Genomic DNA, 20,877 nt, shown 5'->3' on the forward strand with positions numbered 1-20,877 from the left:
GATTCGCAGTGGCCTACCCAACTACAAGTAAGTCTGGAAAAACCGCAGCCGATAAAATATTTAATGATTTTTGTTTAAAGATGTATTGTCCCTTTGACTAATTCCAAAAACTGTAAAAAAAATATTTCGAAAAAAAGTGGCTCATTTTGAAGTATCATAATAGTTATTAACTTTCACCAAAGATTAGTCGAAATATAAAATAATTTAACTGAAATACAGACGTTTTTTTGTTTAGACGTTTTTTTACTACCAACTTTGACTGGAAGTCAAAGTTTTCGATCAAAACATATCTCAATGCAAAGCGCTTGTTTGGCTACTCAGTATGCATAATCATAAAACTTCATCGCGATCTGTGTGAAAACACCTTCTCAAACGTGACGAGTTGTAAACAATCCTAATTAACATCATGCATAATGCATACTCGTGGTTTGAAATCTTTGTTTACTTTCGTTCGCTACGATTTTCCAGACGAAATGTAATCAAATTAATTTACCTGTTAAGTACGTAAACTTGTTGTTTTTGGCTCGAATTTTCAATTTAAAGTTGATAACTTTAATATTACTTTAATATGGCCAATTTAAATTTAGAATATTTTGAACTTCATTTTTTGTGTTTCAAAGGACAATACATCTTTAAAGTTTAAACGCCTACATCATGACCAAGGACGGGAATTTGAGAATAGTTTGTTTTACTACCAATTTGGAATAGGCCAAGTACACAAGGTGACAGGGGTCATAGGTGGTCTGAGGTCATGAAAGATTTGCCACTTATGAATGTAACATCTTGGTATAAAATCCTTGTCATCATTTACTGTGTACTATTCTTAGATCTCTCAACGAAGGAAACATCCCTGAACTCATTAACCGGGGGTAACATTACTAACGTCACAAAAAAAATGTATTCTTTTAACATGCGCCCTCTGTGGAAATATTTTGCTAAGTACTTCACTCAGTTTCTGAGTGCTTTCTTTTATTTTAAATTAATTTGTGCATATCTAAATGTGCATTCACAGTAAACAGTTTATATGCCTAGCCTTAGCATTTCAGATTACAACCAGACATCAAAAATGATAATATAACCGGTTCTTTAAGATACAATATAGCACGACCTTTACCATAACAACGAAGTACACCAGTGTTATTCAAAATCGGTGTAGTTGGAATGTTTTCATCATGCTGTGTTTCAACTTCTAACTTAACCAGTTCTGTCAAGTCTACGCCAGTTTCAACCGCTTTAACCCCTGGTGCTGTTAACAACGATAAGTGTGCCCTGCTACCACGACCATTAGTTGGAGAGAAAAACGAAGGTTCCCATTGCTTTGTATCGGGATGGTCAGTACTGTCCCATAAAGTAAGAGCGCCATTGTCAAGTTTAAGCCGAGCGCCAAATGTTCGAGGGGTTATCAGAAAACCAAGAACTTTAATGCTAAACACTTGTCCAATATGTCCTGCGACACGTTTGGTATATTCTTTAAATCCGTCTTGAGCGTGATACATCGATGTACAGTGAAGCATTGTATCGCCAACATCAATGTAATCAGCGGTAAAATAACTTGTTAAGTCTATATTAAAAGAAAAGATAAAAATATAACAATTCATACAGAAATATAACCAATAATATGATGAATGGAAAAAACAAAGGTATTTAAGCCAGTATTAGAAAAGGCATCGACATAGTAGGGTACTTTGAGAGTTCAATAATTAAATATCTATTTCATATTACAGTATATAACAAGTTTTTCGTGAAATATTCAGTCATTTTCGTGTCATTGACTGTTACTGTATATATAAAACAGGGTGATAGATCGAAATCTTCTAATAGCAATGATGTAGGATTATTAATTAACTAATGTTTCTTACAACTAAGGATATTTAATAAATAATAATATAATACAGTAATGACTTTAATAAATACTGTAGAAGCTTCAGTTTTGACAATTTTCTATTTCTATTCAGGGAATTTCGCAGTCAGTAAAATATAATATGTTCAGGCCCGTAGTAAATAGAGGTAGTTTTTTTATATATGGGAAATGGAATAACATGCTCGTATCTTTCAGAAGTACGGGGAAGGGAATGGGGCGGGGTGTTGATGGGGTGATGATGGCATTTCCCCCTCACCTTTAATGGAAGGTTCTTCGCAATGTTTTCGAAAATCATCAGCAAAATCTTTAACATGAAAGCTGTCTTTGAGCACCTTCTTTCCATATTGTCTCAGTTCCTTCGAGTCTGCTTCGTTCAGAAACCAACCAAAAAATGTGGGACTAATCGGCTCATACGTCGATTCTCCAATTCCACTCTTTATAGCCATTTCAATGTAGTGATTTTTAAGAGCAAATGTATACAACTCTTGCATATCATCAATAACCTCAGAGGCATTGTCAATAATAATCATACGGACTCCATCTTTAACAGCATCCTCCACAGATTTCATTACTAAGTTTGGAAACTGAAACACAGCCGACGAATCGGGATACGTTTCACTTAGTTTAACCGAAAGTGAGCTCGCTTTGTTATCTCGATCAAAACCGCTCAGAAAAATCATAACTTTAGAATGTTTTAAGTAGGTAACTGTCTTTATATCGTCTAAAAACGGGTACGCCATTATTTTGCACTAGAGGTCGATAATATCGTTTCCTTTGTTACAGCTTTCTACCTACAAAATAAACATAAAATGTTGAATTTCTTAACACATATATGAATAGGGTAGGTAATGTAGAAAATAAGCAATCCAACAACAGGACACTGAGCTCGCCTTGTCAAGATAGGAACTCGTAACAGTCCTTTGATCTTATGTCTGGCTGCAACAAACACCAACAGTACTGTACTATGTACATAATCTTCGCGGCGCGCTGTGTCTGTTAAGGGACGTGGAACTGATCGTGTCGCATCTCCGGAGCTTAGCATCCTGTTGTTAGATTGCTTTCTATAAGCAACAGAATCAGTGTCTGTTAAGGGACGTGGAACTGATCGTGTCGCATCTCCGGAGCTCAGCATCCTGTTGTTAGATTGCCTTCTATAAGCAATAGAACCAGTGTCTGTTAAGGGACGTGGAACTGATCGTGTCGCATCTCCGGAGCTCAGCATCTTGTTGCTAAATTGCCTTCTATAAGCAACAGAACTAGCTAAAATACTAAGGAAATGTTATGTTTCAACTCTTGTTTAGTTCATGGCATTTTATTTCGGGTCGCTATATTCGAATGTACAAACAATTTTTAAAATATAATTCTTTTAAGTAACACTTTTTTTTGTTTCTTTTATTTGGAAAATAGCATACTACATGTATATTTATAAACATACAGTTATATTGACCATTAACTTATATAAAATATGAAATTCCTTTTCATTCAAATTGTATAACAATCTCTGTCGTCTATCTAAATATGATATAATATGAGGTACCGTAATCTTTTCGCTGTAACGGCTAGAAATTCATGTATTGAGGGATAATCTTGTAGCTTGGTAAATATGAACACCTTTCGCTTTATCAAAATAAACTTCATTCACCAAAAATGTATCCTTCATCATTTCTAGAAAATCTAAATCTTTCTGGTATCGAATTCGACAAGACAGTAACACTTTAGTGTTAATCTGTGTAAGTTGTGTTAATGTTTTCAACAAGACCGCGAAAGATTCTTTTATGTATATAATATCAGCGCCAATTATAAAATCATATTTCTCCGAGAAGCTGTTTAGGTTTCTTCCCCATTCAAGTTCCTTTACAACAATATTGGATTGGTCGTCTTTGAAATTAATGTTCACATTTTTTATGAGACTACCAATGACTTCCGATCGGTCTGTGAGTGTAGCCTCCGCACCTGAAATGTTGGGAAAATCAATACAATTAATGATTTAACACAGACAAATCAAATTACAGTAGAACCTAATTAAAGAGACACAGGGGACACCGGCTTCTCGGGAGACACCACTTTTCAGGGGAAACCACTATTGTGACACGTACTTTGATGTTGGGTTGTTATAATAATTAACATATTGATTGAAGGTTTGCATGGCGAAATCAAATGTTGATATAAAGTTTGCGGTACACCACGTATATTAGTTCTGAAAAGAACTGTTGAGTTTCTCGACGTTTCGATCAATATGCTTTGATCGTCCTCAGGAGTGAGAACTAATATACGTGGTGTACCGCAAACTTTATATCAACATATAATAATTAAACAATGAATATCTAACTGGTGAATAACTATTACTATTAATATAAAATATTAGCTCATTATTTTTACGTTCCAGCATGGAGAAATAACTTCATGGTTCGAGCAAGGCAATCTAACAACAGAATGCTGACCTCCGTTAGATCAAAAGTTTCATATGTGGTTGCGACATGATCAGTTGCACGCCTCTAAACGTTTGACTGATTTTTGTTTTGGCCAACTGGCTTCCGCAAATGTAACTGGTAACCGCCTAGTTGGAATTTGTCGCAGCCAATCATAAGATCAAAGGACTGTCACAAATTCCTATCTTGACAAGGCGATCTCAGCACTGTTTGTTAGATTGCTTTGATCTCTACATGGTCATGTAAAGTTAACGTACCTAACAATGCAGCAACCATTCCTGCCAGTCCAGTTCCTGCACCCAGCTCCAACAGCCTCTTTGCATCCAACTTCAATTCGCCAGCATTTACTTTTCTTTCCAGGTACTCACTTAAAACAATAGCCTATATAAACAGACGTGTTATAAAGAGAGTCACCAAAACATTTCATTGAAGTGATTTTAGTGACGAATTATATAGTACTGGAACAATAGTTTTTAAAATAAACTGTTTTTATACTTTTTTTTACATTATTTTCTAGACAATTCATTGGTCCTGAGGACAATCGAAGATTACTGATCGAAACTGGAAATACATGTACGTCGTGGTGTACCTAAAACATGATACCTATACATATCATGTGTAACTATAGTATACAAAAGATAACGAAGTGTGCAGATTACTTTATTTCTAATATTCTTTTTTTTATTAAACAAAAGGCAGTGTATACCTACAGCGTCCCAAACTACAGCGGCAACTCCAAGTTTCTCCCAATCTTGATTTATTAATATTTCTTTTCCCGTAAAAACGAATCTTCTTTCTTGTTTGTGAAACGGCTCCAGAAATTCCGGTGGTTTATAGAGAACTAGAGCCATGTTATGACCCCTACTTATGTTCTAGTTCTCTTGTTCCTAACATAAGATGCAGACGATAACGAGAAGAATGTGATGTGCCAATATATGGACATGACGATGTCATGATCACTACCATATTTGGGCACATCACACTTTTTTTGTTGAACTAGTTTGATAGTGTAGACAGAGCTGTAGATGCAGACGATCACGTAGAAAGATGTATTGACAACAAAATATGTGCCCATATATGGACATGATGATACCACTACCATATTTGGGCACAGAGCTTTAGATGATTTTTTCGAAAACGTAGAAAGATGTATTGACTCCTTCTTAATTCATTCTACACTTCAGGGTTTGTGCTGTATAGCCTACACCACCAATACAAACGTACTGTACGTAGAGTTTATTATTATTTCATTTTAAATATTTTTAGAACTGAGAAATATTATATTATTTCGATTACAGTATGCTTATTTAAGTGCAAATACAATCAATGATGTGGAAGGAAGGCTGGGAATATTCGCCCGTGTTGTTATGATATTAAATAATAACTATATACAATTGATTATTACATTTTATTGCGATCATAACATTTTTAAATAAAAATTGATTACCTTTTCTCTCTATTCTTTTATTGGATGATATTGATAACGTTACGGAGGAGTAATATAGTAATACTGACCGCGTTTTTAAAATTAATTAATTGACATTGTAATTTAATTGGCAAATGTAAAGTACATGTAAATTAAAATACCATTAACAATCATTTGCTTCGGCGGGTCTATAAAGTGTGACAGACAAATTGGGCCGAAACGCCCCGGACCGAATAATAACTAGGCCGGCCGGCCCTAGACTAGGCCTAGGCCTAGGTCGAAACGTCACTGCTTTAGTACGAGGCTAGGCCTAGCCTAAAACTAAGCCTAGTAACAGGAACAGACAGTGATAGTTATTCAATTAATTGTGCTTATAAGATGGGTAAATTTGACATGCCAAAATCAGTTGAAATATAATTAATATTCACCTCAAGAATCTTAAAAATAAAGGATTTGGTGGTAGATAGTAACTTCAAAACAAAACCTTAATTAGCCCTCTACGACGCTCGGCTTCTTGTCAACATTTTTCTGTAGAGGGCGGCAAGCACAAAATCAATTTCATCGGAGTGAGATTTCTAAAAATACATTTATTTCTTTCACGAATTTAAATATTGTGATATAATAATTATTAGGTATATCTTTTAAAAATTCGTACTCAGTTGTCATAATAATTTAAGTCCAATCTTTCGTTTTAATGATGTTTTAATAATAATTATAATATGACCCGTTTAGGCTATTATGTCCGTTCAGGCGTACCATAGAAGTTCAGGTTTATCGTATCGAAGGACGCTGTTTTCGTATCAACAACAGTTAAAATGTTGTTGTAGTATAGTTCAAACATTATTTAATGAATTTCAAATAGTTATAGGTACTCTTGAATTTACCTAGAATGTAATATATAGGCCGTTAGACCATTTTGTCTTTGTATGTAGTACCATTGCCCGTGTAGTAAGCTGGGCTGCCTACCTAGTAGTAGGCTATGTATGTGATGTGGGATTGGAAGGAAGCACCGATCATCGTCCGCGATCGTTTGATACCCGCCTATCTAGGCCTAGACCTCCTCCCTGGGGATGTAGTAGTGGTATATGGTAGGCTTCGGCCTACCAATGATATCTAGTTAGACCTAGGCTACTATAGGCCAATAGTATTAGCTAAGCCTATACATATTCATATTACTAATAATAATTTTAATTTGTTATGTAGGTTTTAGACATGGGCTTGTTTATAAAGTTAGTTGTATATAATATGATCCAACTATTTGATGGTGTTTCTTTTCTTTTTAGGTATTTACTATGTCTCTGTTCAAGGCACGTGATTGGTGGTCTACTAAAGTAGGCTCAGATGAGGTGTTTGATCAAGGATCGCTTTGTGTTTCTTGTGTAGATAACAAACATCCTAATAATGGTAGTGTTTTTCTTTTCTTTTTTATTAATTTTGTCCAATATTCCAGTCCAAAAATATTAGGGAGACCAGGACCAACCACAGTTAACCTAATCACTAAATAATAACAATATTAGATCCTCCAGACAGCATTTTAATACTGTAAAAGCAAAGCGTATAATAAAAGCATTTTCGATTTGCACAACCAACAACCAAAACATCATGTTAGTCTAGTATGCGCATGTGGAAATATTGAGACGTGTGTCTTCACTTCTTATCTCAAAAACAGGTTTCTAGGTCCAGGTAGGTTGGTCATTGCAAATTGAAATCTCCCTAATATGAAAATGAAAAGGTGCTTGGGTTCTAGAATCGAATATGTGTTTAATTAAGGAACGATTTTTGTGTACTTTAATAAGGTTTTTGGATTGATATTGCAGATAAATTAATCGTTGGTAGTTTGAATGGTATAATACGGATATTTGACCCTAAACCTCATAATGCTGAAGATGGGAAAGGTCAAGATGTTCTTCTGGAGATGCAGTTACCCCAGCCAATACTAGGCCTACAGTCAGGATTGTTTGTCTCGTGAGTATTCACTAAAATAGTAGCAAAATAATAGAATATTAAATTTACTACTGTAATGGATGATAAAAGCAAATAATAATTTAAATATTTTACAGGGCATCTGATGGAATTCATATAGCAGTTTTGCACCCAAGAAAACTGGCAGTCTACAGCTTATCAGGTAATGTCTTTTAATCCATATTGTAAGATTATCTTGGTGTTAAAGCTATGTTCATTAATAAATATATGGCTGTCACCTAAAAGATAAATAGTGCCTCCACAAATTTCACTTTGTAGATATCTGTGTGTTTAATTTTGTACCAGCCTTTACACATAGACCTTTACCAGCAATCCTTTTAAATGTGCATTGATGTATTTTGATGTATTTCATATAGGTTCACAAGGTGCTGTTGAGCATGGCAGCCATTACCAGTTAAATCTGATGTATGAACACAACCTACAAAGAACATCATACAACATGACTAAAGGAAACTTTGGTGGTGTGAAAGGTAAGTTAATTTTGTAAGATCTTACTTGTATTCCACAGTATGCTATTACCTTCAGAATTCCACATCAATCTTTGTTCTTAATTCCCACATAAAGGTGGTCACAGTAATCATAGACTCATTACCATAAGACACTGTAAAACGTCTATTAAAGATGTATTGTCCACTTGAAAAAATAATTCTTAAAAAATGTTTTGTTATATATGCCATTTCAATGTCACCTAATATTTATTTATTTGTTAACCCATTCACCTTTGGATCGGTGGCACTCACAACATGCGGTGCGGTCCAAAAACAAAACATAACAATTATTATAATAGTTATCCACTTTGACCAAAAATTGGACTAAAAAAATGCATTTACCTAAAAAATTGTAATTCAAAGCAAAATGGGTTTTTGGTTGAATTTAACCATTTATTTTGTCATTTTATAAGTGAAAACATTAATTGTGATTAACTTTATTAAAACTACAAAGTTATTAATCTTTCATTTTTTGGGGACAATACATCTTTAAGGGGATGCATTTGGAACCCAATAATGTGTCCTCTTAACAGAGGTGTTCCTGTATAGGGTTTTCCCCATATTCTTTTCATGGTAAAGTGTCCATTTAATAATGGTGCATCCCAGAAGAGGGGTTCTACTGTACTATATAATTTTACAATATTTTCTTCATTTCAGGAAAGGAATTTCTCTGTGTGCAATCTATGGACGGTACAGTGTCTTTCTTTGAACAGGAGACATTCTCATTCAGTCGTTTTCTTCCTGGCTTTCTTCTGCCCGGTCCAGTGGAATATATGCAAAGAACAGATTCATTTGTAACTATATCATCGAGTTGGCACGTGGAGAGCTACCGATACCAAGTGCTGGCAGTCGCTACTGAATCGGGGAACAAAACAGAATCTCAGAAGATTTCAACAGGAAAAAAGATAAATGTAGGTTTTGCTGGGAATTACACATCCATGGTATTGCATTTACCTATTGGGACAAAATACAAACAGTTTTAAAAAATGATCAGATTTAAACAAAAGGTTCCAGGCCAGAAACTTCGTTCACCAATCACACTTATCCTGTGAATTACACTATACAATCCATGGTATTGTATTTACCTATTAGGACAAAATACAAACAGTTTTATGATCAGATAAACAAAAATGTATTCAACAATCACACTTATGCTATAAAAGTTCTCCTATCTCAATGAATAAGGGGACAAAAAGGAAATACTTAAATATTTATTGACTTAAGTTTGATTAGTAAATATGGCACTATTTTTGACTCATCACCATGATTTATACTGTCCCCTTCCTTTAAATGGACTGTTTCATCATCATGTTAACCATTCTTGTTAATTTATCAGGTTGATTGGTCATTCAATGTTGGAGAGCAGGTTCTTGATTTATACATTTTCACTCATGTAGTAACATCTATTCTGATATTAGGTAAGTTATGTAAACCATTTTTTACAAATATTCATCATGATGACCTACTAATTATAATATAATAACTAACTTTCTAATCATGTGGGTTCTATTAACAACCATTTTCTAATCTAATAATCTAATGTTTTTTTTGTGTAGGTGAACATTCTTTTGTATGTTTAAAGGAAAATGGCAATTTGAAATTTATGAAGAAGTTGGAGTATAACCCCAGCTGTTTCTGCCCATATACATCAAGTAAGTGTATTATTTACTTTTATTTTTGTTTTATTATTAGTGCCCTTACTGGTCAATAAAAATAACCTGCTGTGTTGTTAATCTCTACTGCCAAGAATCCACATACCTGTTATTTTATAAGTGCAATAATATACAAATAATGCACAAGTCAGAGGGCGTTAGTGGAGATGTGGCGCACTCAAGAGTATTTACAATGGTGCGACAAGCACGAGGCACAGCTGATGTTGCACGAGGTTGTGAATACCTGAGAGTGCACTGCATCTCAAATAACGTACGAATTTAGACTTGTGCATTATTTGTTTTTATAACATGTGTCTATGAACTATTTTAACCTAGAAGCTAGGCCTACTGCGGCAAGCAACATTTTGCGCGGCAACCAAATCACCGCTTCATTTTGTTTGTTTTTTTTAAATGGGGCCGATTGGTACTTCTCGTAAATCGTGCAGCACCTAGCATTATCGTTATTCTGCTATACTATTTACATGCAGCGTTGTTATGCTTTTTTGCTGCGCAATTTTTGCAGTCGGTGCATGATAGTGAAAGAATATAGAGCGCACGACTCATTTCAGTGTGTCGGATTGGCTACATCCCATGTTATGTTATAATGGTAATTATATATTGTAATCACCAACTTATTTGTTTTACATAGTTGGTGAAGGTAGTATAAATACTATAATAGGAACATACACAAGTCAGTTGATGATATACCAAGACATACAGTTGAAGTGGACTGCAAAACTTGACTATATTCCTATCTGTATTCAAACAGCGACATTCAGGTATTACTAATGTGGTCCTTTAGTGCTTTCTCATAACCTTTCTACTATTACACTAATACCCTTTTCACACCTGCAAAAAGTAACAAATTGTAACCAAGTTTTAACCAGGTGTTTTGAACATTATGAATTAAACCACCTAGCTTACCTTGTTGAAATGTTCGAACCAAAGACCCTGGGATTGGTAAGCAAGCCTATCAACCACCAAGTCACACTGTCACTTTATATTTTACACTAAAACTCCCTGTAGTCTTTTATAAATTTTGTTTACTGTCTCAGAGAACTTAAGGGAGCTGTCGTAAGTTTAGATGAAGATGGGCATCTTATGTGTAGCTACCTTGGTACCGATCCATCCATCTTTAGCGTTGCTCCACCAGAGTCTAGAGAGATCAACTACGAAGAACAAGATGAGGAGATGAGACATTTACAGATGTCTATAAGGAAGGCACTTGGCAAGACCGGTAAGTATTTACCATACGATTATCTAGAATTCCCATTTTCTGGTATTTTCAGGTTTCTATAGTATTTGCTGAGCTCCAGAATTTCCAAAGAATTTCTCCTTGATGTAAAATCTCTACTATAGATGACTAAGTGTAAATCACTATCTCTCGCAGTCTCAGCTGCTGAAATCAGCCATTTTTTTAGTACCTGGGTTTTTTTTTTTAATTGCATAAGAGATGATTTTCTGTATATGCGCTACGCTACTATTACTATTAAAATTGTATTTATATTATTAGACCTATTGAGCATTTGCAGTTGCAGATCAAACTGGAATAATCTTCCTAATTCAATTCAAGATACACATTCTACCAAAGTTTTCAAAAACATTTTAACAACCCATCTTTTTAGTTCTTTGTAATTAAAATCTTTGGGACAATCTGTTGATTGTTAAAAGACTGTTCTCTTCGTTTGTAACAATACATGTTCATCAAATAGAAAATAAGAACTGTCAGATAACATTCAGTGAGGTCACATGATCTAAGTCCCACATCAAATTCATGTTAATGTTACCTACTTCTTTTCATTCAACAGATATGATTCCAGCAAAAATGAATGAAAATAGTATTATAATAAAAGCTATCGTGCCAAACCATTTTGATACTTCAAGGGTAAGATAATAAATATTTTGCTTATTTAAATTAGAAATGTGTTTCACTTGGCATTTGACAGCTTATGACCTAGAACAGGTCACATATACAGTACCCTTTATACCACCAAGAGGTACACTACATAACTGTACATATATATAATTATAATCTCTCCTTAATGTACAGTAGCATCAAACATAGGAGAGCGGCATACTGTATATCTGCTACAGAAACTGGAGATAGTTCCAAATGGCTGGTTGGAGTACATGCATGTAGATACCACACCTTTCGGATTAGATGTTAAGCCTTTGGTCCCATGTGCATGTTAAAGAATGCAGTACACTTTTCAAAAAGAGTAGGGGATCTTCTCCCGGTGTACTGCCCGATTCACCACCAGTAAGACCCCACCTGGAAGTCAAAGGACTTAAGCTCTGTCTACACTCAAACAAGTTTGTGTGATGCGCCCAGTGGTGTGCAACACTACAAATATTCTAAAATAAGATTAAGATGTTTCCTTGGTTATTTATGTACCTTCCTCTACATTTGTTGGAGAAAGGATAATGTTGATAGGAACACTGATCAGAGTATAATTACCTTATGTATCTTTTATTACACAAGGTTGTGTTAAGTTGTATGCAAACCTAGTTATTCTACTTATATCATATTTTAGTCCATGCCATTAGATACTGAAGTACAAGATGAAGATCCGATCCCATCTATCTCTGTGAAGGTAAGATATCAAATACCTCATTGACATTTCCAAGAAAATATGTTTTTTTTTAATATTCTACCATCAACTGAATACAGAATAAAGTTTCAGTACATGCATACAAACGCTCTTATAATATAGATATTTGAATTGAGGGTGTAGCAAGTGTATTTATGTTTTTTTATCTCTTCTTTTAGCTATCTCTTACAAGTACCATGAATATACAAGATTCAACACTTCTAGTGTATGCCCCATATCCACTGGCTGCCAATCCTACTACCTTCAAGATACCGTTTGTTGGTAAAAATATTAAATGTATTAAGTACAGTGTACATAAAATGCTCATGTGCACTTTAAAGAACTAAGTACATCTTTTGAGATGTGTAGGGGATACCCCAGTGCACTAGTTCACACAGCCAATGTCATGGACAGACGAAATACTGTAGCATCGTAGTTGGCAGCACTGACATGACATGTAGTAGAAAAGTCTAACGTCTATGTCCATAGTGCATTGAGGCAAATAATAAATATATTAACATTAAAAGATTTTGCAAATGACAACATACTTACAGATGCGAGTCTAAAAGAAATGTAAAAATGTCTGCCAACAAGATTTTGTAATGTGGAGCAATAGATATAAAGATGATTTTATTCTATTAATGTTTTATTATTTATTTTGATTTCCATTCTAATCCAGTTTTGAACGTCCTTATAATTGACCCCAGCTCATAAATTTTCATAAAATTAAATAATCCCTTCAATCTATTCATGAAATTTGAATCTTGCTTTGTTATGACTATATCTCCAGTCATCATTACCTACTCTAATGTTAAATGTAATAAAACTTGATAATTAGAGAGACTAAATTAAGATTTGTTAATTGAATAACTCAAGTAATATGTGTTGTTCTTTTTATAGGCGATTCATCTAGTCCAACTGAGGTGATAACATCAATATACATGAAGGGTAACTGCCTACCATCATCACTAACAGCCAAGGCTACTGCTACATTTACACTTCCAAATGGTATGTTCTAATTTACAGTAATCTTTTGTAAAATGGTTAAATTGATTATGATTATATATATTCATTCATTCATTCGCGCATCACCTGACTTTAATGATAGCCCACCGGCCCATTGAGTTTTTCCAAGGTTATACAATATGGGAGCAATTTTTTTCTTTTACAAACTGCAACATATAAAAACTTAGATAAGCGCATTTGAGTTTTTAGAGTACTAAATAAACATAATAATTTTTAACGATTTGGGTTAATCCAATATTATCGTGGTAAGAATAATTCCCTCTCAACTTTATATCTAGGACAGATTAAACAAAAATGATACACATCTTCTATTTCATTAAGGCAACATAATTTATATAAACATTTAGTTACATTATCCTCATCAATATTACATTTATTAACATACATACATATCCCAACAGCAAGTACAGTAACTCACCAGTATATTTACTGCAAGAACATTGCTCTTTTTTGGTTGCATCTTACATATACAGTAGAACCCATATTAAGAGGACACCTTTGGTACCCAACAGAGTGTCTCTTTAATAGGTTTCCCCTGAATACGGGTTAGCCATAGTGTTGAAACATGTATTTCTGCTAGTTTATTTTTATTATCTCATGCATGCATGAGAACATTATTATTACTATGTCATTACTATATCATGATACTAACACTATTATTACTTTTTACAGGAGCACCTCGAGTATCACACTGCGAAATAAAGCTGCCATTTAAACTAGTTTGCAAGGCATGTACACCATTCAGCACTGCTCAACATAAGATCACACTGGACACAAACAAGTCACCTATTAACTTGACAGAACTTTTTGCAGGTAAATTTTTTACATTCTATTAGCACCAAAGATGACCTGATTTAGAGTAATAATAATATTAATAAGATTTGTTAATCGCCCATATCCACCAAAGTGAAACGGTTAAATCGGTAAACATAAAAAAACAAAAACCTACATAACTGAATTTCAATTACAATTTAAGGTGCTCAGGCTGGCTAGTATATAACTCACATATAGTTGTATTAAAAATAAAAAAACAATTTGATATCCAACTTATTTATAGTAGTTAGCTAGTAGAGAGCTTTGTATGTAATGTAAGAGGGAAACAGGGCAGTCATGAGTCAAGAAATCCAGTCATTCATTGGCTGGAAATGGTGTGCTTCTTAACTCCATTCTTTAACATAGTGTTGCATGAGGTCAACCAACGATCAACAGCACATCAATGCGTAGGTCCAACGTTATCGGTCGTCTTGATCAAAACCTCTATATTTTGTTCGCAGGTTGTCGCATTTTAACTATTTTATTTTAAAGGCCCAATCGCTTAATCAATCTATGAAATGTTGCTTTATTTAGTAAATCTTTAATTCCAAATGAATGAATTGTTTCAGATATGGATGTTGAAAGTGTAGGTGGGAATGGTAATGCAGTTGGGTTTCAGGTGTATGGTGGGCCAAAGACTGTTATTTTGGCATCAAAGTCATCTCGTAAGTAAATTGTAAACCATTCAGGCAAACTACAAGGAAAACCATGTAACTCGTCCCACGTAGAACCTGTATCTATCCTGAACAGGTTATCACTCAACCATCGTCCGCTCTGCTTTTTGTGTAAATGATCATACGATTAATTTTCATTTTGTTTTTTGCTTACAGTTACTATTTACCATTCGTGTGTGTAAATTGTTCTTTAATCAATGCATTAAGACAAATAAAACATTGTTTATAAATAATAATAAATAAATTGTTTCTTAATAATAGAGCGTTATCGTCTTCAGTCTGATGTGTTAGAGTCGATGTGGTTAATGCTTAATGAGCTTATTGATCGACTTGTGATCTACCACAAGAACGCAGGTGTCAAAGGATTTGAATGCTCTTATTCAGGTAGCCTACCTGTTGCTGAATATGGCCAAATCATAGATGCCCATCTTGAGGTAATTCTATCTATTGACAAAATATGTCCACATACTTGAATATGACATATTTTCTAGTATCTGATATGATTTTACTAATTTAAAATGATGGAAATGATTTCTTCAACGTAAAAGGCTACTTACAGTAAATTATATTAGGATCCTTTATACTACAAATATTTATACCAAAAACATAATATGTTTTTGATTTTATTTCCAGCTTAGGATAAACCATGACCAATTCAAGGAGCTGTTGGATCAAAGAGCAAAGCAGTTTCGTGCTATTCAACGAAGACTTTTGACTCGATTTAAAGACAAGACACCAGCACCATTGAATAACTTGGATACACTACTAGATGGTACATATCGACAGGTAAATACATACAATATTTTAAAGATATATTGTCCCCCTGGAAAAATAATTTTTTTTGTAATATGCCAATGTAATGTCACATAATACTTAATTTTACTAAAAATTGGATCCGGGAAAACAAATTATTTACCTGAAAAACTGTAATTTTAAGCAAAAAATATCAAATTGAATGTCATTTTATAAGTAAAAATATTGTTTTTTCAGTTTTTTCCAACAGAAGTGATAAACTTGATTAAAACTACCAAAGTCTGATTTTATTTTTTCATTTTTCATGTTTTTGGGGGATAATATATCTTTAATTGATTTTCAGTAACTAACTAATGTAAATACTAGTTTTGGACACTTCTTAAATAGTATTAAACACGTTCTGTGAGTGTCTGTTTGCTGCATGTTCGCTTTACCTCAACATCAACTTTCTGTGACATATCGTTGGTCCGAAACTCTGGAATCGCTTACCAAATGAAGTGAGGAACTGTATTACAATTGAGAATTTAGAATCGCATCTTAAAACTTATCTCTCATTTTCATTTGACTAAATTCTTTTTTTTACTCTTTTCTTGTACAGCACCAGTGAATACATCAGTACTGAGCGATTAGTCCAGGAGTTTTAGGCTTTGAGGTAGAAATATATATGCTAAAGCTGACTTTTTCAGGATAGGTCCCTAATGCTGCTTCAACCCGATTAGGCCATGTTTCAAAATGGCTATAGAGATATGCAAATGTAATAAATATAAAGGTCTATTGCAGCTTGCCTAAAAACTGATAATTATTTTTTCTACTTCAGATTTTAAAACTAGCAGAAGGCATAGAAGAAAACCAGAAAGCTATGGTTCGTTGTTGCATGGGCCTCAGCTGTGCAACTCTTATAATTACAACTCTGATCAAGCTACAGTATAAATTAACTGATGCCGAGGTGAATGTACTACAGGCAGCCTTATCTCACCATGTTCCTGTCCAGTCTGAACAGGTACGTACATAGGGGGTTTTTTTCAACAGCGAGTAACTCGCCAATTACAGGATGGGTAAACTATTTTATAATTTATCGTGCTTATAAACTCATTTAAAGCTTAGGAAAAGGGAGTTGAAAGAGTCGTGAGTTAGAACCCCTGGCACTAGGTCAGGATTGAACCCTGGACCTTGGTTTTGGAAGGCAAGCATGTTAACCACCAAGCTACAGCTCCACTACAATTTGTTTGTACATTTTGAGCTCCTTGGATGCAATACACGGTTTGAATTTATGTTAAAAGGATAAAGTATTGTGAATTTTGCTAAAACTTGTACGTCTGGAATTTGTTGGTTCATCTTTCATTTAAGAACAAATTGTCAAATTTACAACCATGCCTAAACATTTCATTATATATATATATATATTTTTTAATGACAGTTTGGAGACAAGTCTCCTGGAGAGGTCAGATAGCCACACAGCCGTTAAGGCTAGTGGCTAATAAAGCAGCCTCCCCCTTAAATAATCACAAAGACAAACATATACACAATATGCTTTACACAAGTCTTATTTCAAGCCTTTGGGAATGGAGTTGTTCTGTCATGGGATTGGTACAGTAGGTCATTGGCAACTAACAAATCCATATTTTCCTAACACCAAAAATGTGGTCATTAAAATTGTTTTATTTTTTAAGGGCTGGGAAGAAGTCACAGATGCTGCTTTGACAAACCTGTTGAGAACATGCCTAGCAAAGTCTGCCAAGGACCAAGCAGCAAACCCTGTATCACTTGTTAGGCCTAATGACAGCATGAAGCTGAAGAAACATCTACAGCAAGTCTGTGACAGACTATCAAAGGGTGGCAGATTGGTTGCATCAGGTAAAGCTTTGTATATATTTACTAGTTTGGACGTTAATACGTTGGTAGGAAAACAATATAATGATAATTAAGATTTATATAGCGTCATATCCGCAATAGTGCTCATGGTACTATAGACATAGATGTTAACCTTTTCAACAACATTCTTCTGTTCTGCCAACTACGGCGCCATTATGTCTCTGCACGACAGGGGCTGTGTGAGCTAGTACACCGTGGTAACCCCCTACTCATTTTGAAAGATGTTTCTTTAAAGTGTACATGAGCATTATTGTGTACACTGGACCTTTGGTCTGTAAGCCTTATCCAAGAAGACTCATTCTACTACCAGAACCCTGAGCTAGTGAGTCTCTAACCCTTGCAATAAAGCAATAGATTACGGTTCTACTGTCTTAACCATTCAGCCACTCACCCATTTAAGAGCTTTACACTGGATGTCCCCACCCACCTCTGGCCAACACAACTACAAACTGATCTTTACTTCTGAAGTCAAAAAATTGGGTTTTTAATTTGTTTAGGAGCTGGGGATCAAAGTCCAAGGATGAGCACAAGAAATACATCTAACAATGACACAGGTTTTGAGTAAGTATTATATATTGCATATGCATAAACATTAAATTCAGTATCCAGAATTCTGAAATGCAAAATATATCAAACCTTTCGACACAAAATTTTAATTTCTAGAAACAAACAAACACCCCACATTTCACTACCATCTTACAAAAAAGCTACATCTGATGAGGAGGTTGCAGAGGCTGAAAACAGCATTGATGAATCATCTGATGCTAGCAAATTGAATGGACCACTCGGACAACTACCGGCTGTTGGTGGTGGCCATCTTGGAGCTTTACCAACACTTGGTGATTCAGGTAATGATATTTAGACTCAAATGGGGCTCACTTAAGAATGCTATCTCAACATAAACGAAAAAGTGTTCCCGTAATAGGGTTTTTCCCAAATTGATGTGTCCCCGAAAAGGGTTCTGCTGTATACAAATATATACTTTTAATAATAAAAATACTTAATATTAGAAAGCTTTTGATTTGCGATTACCGAGAACAGACAACCAATTTAGGTCAGGTCAATCGATGTGTTGTTGGGCATCGCCTGGACCTAGAAACCTGTGTCGAGGCGAGGACACGTCCAAATATTCCCGCATGTGCTCAATGAACTAATATGGCCTAGTTTGGTCATAGCAAATCCTATGCTCCCTATTATACCTTATTATACCATATTGGACAAAATAGAATTTATGTATATATTCATATTAAAACGATTTATAGAATTCATATCAATTTTTTATTTTTCATGGTTATAGGAATTGAACCACTTGCAATTCGACATAAGAAGAAAAAAAAGAAAAAGAAATCACACCATCATAGGGAGGAAGGCACTGAACCTGTAATTGATTCAATACTTGAACTTTGACATCCTTAGACTGAGTAATCCACACACAATATTTTGTGTATATTATTGTATATTCACAAAGCACTGTAATTAATTGTATGATCATTTTTATCTGTCAATGAATTATACTTTTATCATGTCACTTATTTGGGAAGAAACACAGAAATTCAGAATCCAGACTTTTTATAGAATTTTTTAAGAGTGTTTGTTGCATTGAAACTAAGTAGAACTCTTCCATTAAGGGGACATTTTCATGCGAAACAAGTGGGAATATGTTTTAACACTACGCCATAAGGAGACACCTACCCGTAAAACAAACAGGGAGCAATTTATATTATCTCCTATTCAGGGGACACTTTGTTTGGACTTTTGACAAATCTGTCAAATAGATTATAGTTTTAATAGTTATATTTTAAATGTTTATGGATAAATAAGAAAAAAATATTTTTAATTTTTGGCATTTAAGTATGTTGTTATTGAGCAAACTCTGTACTGTAAAACAGACCATTTGTTTTTATTATTAAAACTTAAAAACGAGTTACATAAACTTAAACATAGTTTCATCACACATCCATTTGGTTTCGTGTTAAGCTCTGGCTACTAGTTTGAAAAAAAAAGTGTGATGTGACCAAATATGGTAGTGATATGACATCATTGTGTCTATGGGCACATCACATTGTTTTGTCACATAAATTTTGATGTGTAGACAGAGCTTTAAACATGTTTATATTGTTATGATTTATGTGAAAATAATTTAAACAAGATATTTAAACCATTTCAAAATATTATACAATATTTAGAAGTATATATCATGAAATATGTGCAGCAGCACTGGAGGTAGGTGGACATGCACTGTAGTAAAAGGGTGGTCATACAGATGTATGTTCCAGCCAAGTGCATTGAGGATTACAAGGGCGGTCATACAGATGTATGTTCCAGCCAAGTGCATTGAGGATTACAAGGGCGGTCATACAAATGTATGTTACAGCCAAGTGCATTGAGGATTACAAGGGCGGTCATACAGATGTATGTTCCAGCCAAGTGCATTGAGGATTACAAGGGCGATCATACAGATGTATGTTCCAGCCAAGTGCATTGAGGATTACAAGGGCGGTCATACAGATGTATGTTCCAGCCAAGTGCATTGAGGATTACAAGGGCGATCATACAGATGTATGTTCCAGCCAAGTGCATTGAGGATTACAAGGGCGGTCATACAGATGTATGTTCCAGCCAAGTGCATTGAGGATTACAAGGGCGGTCATACAGATGTATGTTCCAGCCAAGTGCATTGAAGATTACAGCAATACATTTTTTAATGAATAAAGTTGTATTATGTTTTAAAATTGTAAATGAATTCAAATGTACCATGGAAATATGTCTTAGATGTTTTAGAATACTTATTACGAGATGTTTATTTTTTTAGTTTATAAATCAAAAGGCAAATTACAGAAAAACTGACAATGCTGTCGATATCAGTGACTGGATCTCAATGGATACATAAATAAAATAAGCAAAAAGAAAAATCAAAAACAAATTGCAGAGCTTTATGGTATAACATTATATTGAAAATTAAATTTCAAGGAAATAATTTTAATTCCCAGTGGTTTTCCTAGTCTTTGCAAAAACTCTGAAATTTGCAATTGAGAGCCTAGCTGAATCAAAATGTTCAGCTACAGGTTGATCAAGCTTTAATGTTTTGATCGTTTTTAGTATAATTATAATTAATAGCTGTACTTATAATTAATAGCTGTACTGTATAATATTGAGTATTGTGTGGAAAACATGTATTTATTTAGATATTTTGAATTATAAGAATTTATCATTACACATTTTTTGTTTGTTTTAGTATTTACTACTAGAAAAGAATTAATTTTTATTTATTCTTTTTTTTTTTACCTCAATACAAATTTTAAACCGACA

At 34.2% G+C, this 20,877-nt stretch overlaps 3 protein-coding genes across 5 annotated transcripts in view; 1 reads left to right on the plus strand and 2 right to left on the minus strand.

Annotated features, from left to right (window-relative positions):
• Positions 1 to 766: 766 nt before the first annotated feature.
• Positions 767 to 6,229, minus strand: LOC144850680 (protein N-lysine methyltransferase METTL21A-like). 3 transcript variants are annotated; one of them, XM_078708255.1, is made up of 4 exons: positions 6,145 to 6,229; positions 5,001 to 5,177; positions 4,548 to 4,671; positions 3,258 to 3,814 (listed from the first exon to the last, which is right to left on the minus strand). In XM_078708255.1, exons 2-4 carry the CDS (start codon positions 5,139 to 5,141, stop codon positions 3,429 to 3,431), a joined length of 651 nt encoding a protein of 216 aa, XP_078564381.1. In that variant the 5' UTR covers positions 5,142 to 5,177; positions 6,145 to 6,229; the 3' UTR covers positions 3,258 to 3,428. The 3 variants fall into 3 exon arrangements, with proteins under 3 accessions (XP_078564295.1, XP_078564217.1, XP_078564381.1); XM_078708169.1 differs by lacking the exons at positions 3,258 to 3,814; positions 4,548 to 4,671; positions 5,001 to 5,177 and adding exons at positions 767 to 1,561; positions 2,118 to 2,648 and having other exon boundaries at positions 6,145 to 6,201; XM_078708091.1 differs by lacking the exons at positions 3,258 to 3,814; positions 4,548 to 4,671; positions 5,001 to 5,177 and adding exons at positions 768 to 1,561; positions 2,118 to 2,652 and having other exon boundaries at positions 6,145 to 6,228.
• A 255-nt stretch (positions 6,230 to 6,484) lies between these two features.
• On the plus strand, positions 6,485 to 19,858 carry LOC144846110 (protein PTHB1-like). Its single transcript, XM_078703522.1, has 23 exons — positions 6,485 to 6,584; positions 7,000 to 7,120; positions 7,534 to 7,681; positions 7,777 to 7,841; positions 8,056 to 8,169; positions 8,845 to 9,098; positions 9,524 to 9,605; positions 9,744 to 9,839; positions 10,489 to 10,618; positions 10,895 to 11,076; positions 11,648 to 11,724; positions 12,374 to 12,433; positions 12,610 to 12,712; positions 13,331 to 13,438; positions 14,129 to 14,269; positions 14,839 to 14,934; positions 15,205 to 15,377; positions 15,577 to 15,729; positions 16,514 to 16,696; positions 17,367 to 17,550; positions 18,066 to 18,129; positions 18,232 to 18,416; positions 18,866 to 19,858. The coding sequence occupies exons 2-23, from the start codon at positions 7,009 to 7,011 to the stop codon at positions 18,973 to 18,975; spliced, it is 2,820 nt and encodes a 939-aa protein (XP_078559648.1). The 5' UTR covers positions 6,485 to 6,584; positions 7,000 to 7,008; the 3' UTR covers positions 18,976 to 19,858.
• Positions 8,578 to 20,877, minus strand: part of LOC144846345 (uncharacterized) — a 34,155-nt gene continuing 21,855 nt past the window's right edge. The window contains exon 9 of the transcript XR_013612981.1: positions 8,578 to 8,622. The gene's annotated coding sequence lies outside the window, so the exon portion shown is untranslated. The remainder of the gene's footprint in view (positions 8,623 to 20,877) is intronic.

Source organism: Antedon bifida, chromosome 1 (assembly GCF_963402885.1).
Source record: "Antedon bifida chromosome 1, ecAntBifi1.1, whole genome shotgun sequence".
NCBI lineage: Eukaryota > Metazoa > Echinodermata > Crinoidea > Comatulida > Antedonidae > Antedon > Antedon bifida.